The sequence below is a fragment of the Triticum urartu genome, chromosome 3A (genome assembly GCF_056163025.1).
Source record: "Triticum urartu cultivar PI428250 chromosome 3A, HENAU_Tu73, whole genome shotgun sequence".
Classification (NCBI taxonomy): domain Eukaryota; kingdom Viridiplantae; phylum Streptophyta; class Magnoliopsida; order Poales; family Poaceae; genus Triticum; species Triticum urartu.
Genome location: NC_141875.1, coordinates 670,534,128 through 670,538,936, shown reverse-complemented (window position 1 = coordinate 670,538,936; position 4,809 = coordinate 670,534,128). Strand labels below are relative to the sequence as shown.

Genomic DNA, 4,809 nt, shown 5'->3' with positions numbered 1-4,809 from the left:
CAGGAGGTTACACTAGAGTGATCTGATGCAACACGCTTAAGTAATGTATATCGTCTATGTTATCTTAGTATGGGCATCTCATGGCATTTGTTCTTCCAACAAGCCATGCTTAGCTAAAATAAATGAGCCGCTTCCAAAATGTACTGTCATCCACTTCCCTTCTGTACAATGACCATAAATAAATTTCCTTCAGATAGTACTTAATTGTATGTATTGATGGGCGCGGCGTGCCGCCGCGTGGGCCATGCTAGTTTAATTAATAGTACGATAACAAATCTTGCACCCAGGTAGATCGATCAAGCACGATGAATAATATAACTAGAGTGGCAATGAACTAATAGATGGGCATCCATCCATGCATGCAATGGATCAATGGATAGTCTCACTCGGACTGATTAAGACACTCGGATTCGGACTCGGACTCGGTATGGATCTTGTCTCCTTCTCCTAAGTACGGAAAGCCCATGTTCGTCCCGGGCCCCTGCTGCACCATTTCTACCCCCGCGGCTATTCCCGTGGGCGGCGGCATCTCCATCCCGGCGGAGAACTCCGACATCGGAGACATCGCCATAAACATCTGTTGCATCTCTGCCTCCGTGGCGAACTCTAGCTGTGGCGACATCACTGTAACCATCTGCTGCACCTCCATCCCGGCGTCGAACCTGGATGGCGGAGTAGTCGGCATAAGAATCTGCTGCACCTCCATCCCGGCGTCGAACCTGGATGGCGGAGGCATCTCCATTGGCATATGGTGCATATCCATTCCGGCAGCGAACCCCTGCATCGGAGGCATCGCCATATGCATCTGTTGCATCTCCATCCCAGTGTTGGCGCTGCTGCTGCTACCAAACTCAAAGGTACTGCCACCAAAGAGCTGTTGTAGCGGCGGCGCGGGCGCCTGGAGCATGCGGTGGATCTTCTGCTCATCCAGGAGCGCCTGGTTTGTGCGTTCTGAGACGGCAGCCCGCACCACCCTCAGCTTCGCGGCGAAGGCTATAATCTCTTCCTCCCCCATTGCGCATAGTTTGGGGTTGAGCCACATGGCAATCTGATCCCCCGCAGTGCGCTCCTTTGCCATGGCCTTCTCCATGCACTCTTTGCGCTCCTTCACCTCCTTTAGCAACATGCGCAACTCGCCATGCTGAAGGTGCAACTTCTTCAGCTCGTTATCATTAGCGACGCTCAGGACTCCCGCACCGCCCCCTGCCAGGAAGCGGTCAATGACGGCCTCGACGGAGGGGTGGCCGAAGGAGAAGGCCTTGCCGCCGGCTGAGAAGGCGACGATGGCTACCTCAGCACCGCACATCACCGCCATCTCGGTGGCTTTGATAAATAGACCTTGCCGCCGCTTGGAGAAGCACACTTGTCGGGCGCCCTCCTTCTCGACCCGTCGGATGGCAATCTTCTGCCGCCCGTTGCCACCCTTCTGCTTCGGCGCCATTGCTCGCTCGTTGGCTGGCTCGGGGAGAGGAAGAGGAGAGGAGGTAGATTTGTGTGTGTCTATGTCTCGGGGTTGTAGGTGCTTATATAGAAGCCGAGAGAAGAGGATGAGGATTGAGGAACGCTCGTCTGGGCTGGCCCAGGCATTAGAACAATTGACAACTCATGATTAGAAACGAGGTATTGTTCGGTATTCTCTGTCCATGAGCTGCCACGCGTATAGGCATAACTCGGCCAGTACGCTATAGTATTTAAAATGATTCTTTTATGGCTATGTTTAACTCCACCCCGTGTTTTTATTAGGTAAGGATTAAGAATTAGCGCCAAGAGATCTTTCTTGATCATGTTCGTTTTAGTAGGAAACGAATCGATGTTGGCCCACAAAAAGGATGACGTCTGTCGCACGCTGGCACGTTCGTTACACTTGTGATCCCGAGGCAGCGAAGACCATGACTCTCCGATGGTGTGCTCCTCCTCCACTATGACACCACACATTTGGTTCTCTTCAGCAGCCTAGATATACGACCGACGCTCAATTCCTTCGTGAGGGTGAGTGTGTGGAGGGGATCGAGTGGCCTGATCCAGTTTTCATACCACTTTCCTCGGATTGGATCTCGATGTATACTTTTTAACTTCCATATCCTATATATAAAATCATTGACCAATGACAAAGAGGTGATTGCATCGGTCAGTCGGCTGCTTTGACATTCTCCTTTCTTCCTCGGAAACTCCTTTTTTTGAACAAGACAACCTTGGCAACTCATACATGCATGCTTTCCTTAGAAAGCAAAAAAAAAAAATGCATATGTAAGAAAATCACATCTAGTTTTTTCACTAGTAGAAAAAGGGTCATTTGTCCCGGTTCGTAAGGCCCATCTGTCCCGGTTTAGGAACCGAGACTAAAGGGTCGTTACTAAAGCCCTTGGCCTTTAGTCTCGGTTTTTATACGAACCGGGACAGATGGGCCTCCACGTAGCCGCTGCGGCGAGCCCAGGTAGAAGGGCCTTTGGTCCCGGTTGGTGGCACCAACCAGGACCTAAAGGCATCCATGCGTCAGCTTTTCAGGGGTTAGGGTTTTTTTTTTCTGAAGGGGGGGGGGGATTCGGGGGTTTGTATGGTTAATTAAGGTGTTTCACATATTGTGTTGGGTAGCTAATTAATTAATAGAGAGAAGTGTCCTCTCTTATCTCCGTGCTTGGTCGACGGTACGTACTATACGTATAGAGAGGCCCTCGACACGCTAGCTAGTAAGCAAATGAAGGAAACCATTAAGTACAGAAGTTCGTCATGCATACCGAGAGAAGTGATATTGACCTTTCCTTCTCCGAGAGATTGCGCGAACAACAAGTTTTCGTATATCTATCCGACGCTACTGGCTACATATATACAATATTAAGATCTCTTACAATATAATCTCCCCTAATTATATAAGAACTCAGCTTCAACATGGTATTCTTAGGCTTTATTGATGACGTGGTCAACAAAGAATCCCGCCAATTCCTCTTGAATTGCTTTCATGTGATCTTCTGGTAGGAGTTCATTCTGCATCTGCCACGTCTAATTTGAAGAAGGGGGTTAATACATATATATGAATGAAACTCAACAGAAATGATGGTGTAATAAAATGAAATTGTGAATATTATTGCTTACACACATCAAATTGTGTTTGAGAGTAGCCCCGCTTATTTTTGCAAGTCGCGTTGTAGATGAACTCGCAGACGTAATATCCACAGAAATCATTCCCTTTTTCTTCCACAAGCACTTTACGAGAAATAAAGGTCAATCAAACTGATAATGAAGCATTATAAATGGCATCGATGAAAGTAGCTAGAATCAACGGGAGATGCGCAGAAGTAGCTAGCTAGTACTCCCTCCGCCCGGGTTTATTAGGCCTCTCAGCATCACAAACATGTCCCCTTTTATAAGGCCCTGCGTTGGAAAGGTGCATGCATGCAACCATTTCATTGGTTGTATTGAAAGCTATTGTTGTTGGTGCCATGGCTGAAAAGTTAATACACTTCATGTGTGCTTTTTCATTGGCTGCATGCATGTGAGAGAGTGCATTGGGAGTGGAATGGAAGAATTAATGTGAGCAAATTACCATGTGTCTTGGTCTAAGAGAAGTTGTCTTTAGTCCTAATAAACCCGGACGGAGGGAGTAGTACTTACTTTCGGGTATGTATATCGCAGCTCCTTTGGCAGTCCCGGAGCTTCTGCGGTGAACTTTTTCCAAACCCTGCAAGACAAAGATAATAATTATTACTTGAGATATCAGGAAATGAACAAAAAATTTACCGATATGGTGCGATAATGATTGATTGAACTTACTTGGTGAGAATTTTAGTCATGTCCGCATAGGTCTCGGGATCTTTTCGTCTCGAGTCTAAGACGATTACTAGTCCCTGCTTAAGCTTAATCTCCAGGAGAATATAGTGGAAGCTGCGCACGCATGCATAACTCATCAATTAATTACATTACTATAACCTCAAGTAACAAGGGAAACCGAATATGCACAAGACAGTAACACTCACTTGAAGTTGTAAGGAAAAAGTATTTTATCTTTGTTTTGATTTATTACCAACGATTCGAGAAAGTTGGCCTCGACTTCTTTGGCATTCTTTTAACAACATATTCATTTATGAGATTTGTGTTAATGAACTCAATATCATATATTTCCGCTTTTCTGCACTCGACGATCTTCAATCTGCATAATATAGTGAGGATAATTATAAATACATGCAATGAAAGAGCTGAGCTATATATAGAGACTTAATGACAGAAGTAGTACTTACAGACAGTAGCAAGTGACCGTTAATTTATCGAGGGCCTTTTGATTGAAAAACTGGAAGAACTCCTCAAATAGAATAGACAACAGATCAATTCCAACGAGGTCGTGCTCCTCTTTAACTCTCAGCGTCAAAGTATTCGTCCCCCCAGACTCTCTACAGGTTTTCATGTACCAATCATGCAATCTTCGCATCATCGTTGTTAGAGATTTTTCATCTTTGACGAGAGGCTTCCCGTAATGGTATTTGTGTTCGTCCACCTCCAAGAATTCATAATGTACATCGTCGGGCATGTAATCATCAAGATTGGTATAACCGGGCACCATCCTCTGATCATTAGCGACGATATCGCTAGACACCTTGAGTGGGGGGCACGATTGGTTCACTTGTTCGCCGAGCTAGGCAATTTTTTTCCCAGCTCGTCGTTCTGCTAACCTTCGATCACTGATAGTACTTCCCAACCGCTCCGCTTCGATATATATCTTTTCAGTAATGCGCTCATAGTTTGTTTTCGGCGGAGACTTTGGTGGTTTCCTCAGGGCATCGATAGTGCGCTTTAATTTCACCGAATCTATCTTCTCCT

The 4,809-nt window shown here is 46.1% G+C and overlaps 1 protein-coding gene across 1 annotated transcript; it reads right to left on the bottom strand.

Moving 5' to 3' along the window:
* Window positions 1-216: 216 nt before the first annotated feature.
* Window positions 217-1,587, bottom strand: LOC125549104 (uncharacterized). The gene has a single exon (XM_048712592.2). It carries the CDS (start codon window positions 1,439-1,441, stop codon window positions 383-385), a length of 1,059 nt encoding a protein of 352 aa, XP_048568549.1. The 5' UTR covers window positions 1,442-1,587; the 3' UTR covers window positions 217-382.
* Between the last annotated feature and the right edge of the window lie 3,222 nt (window positions 1,588-4,809).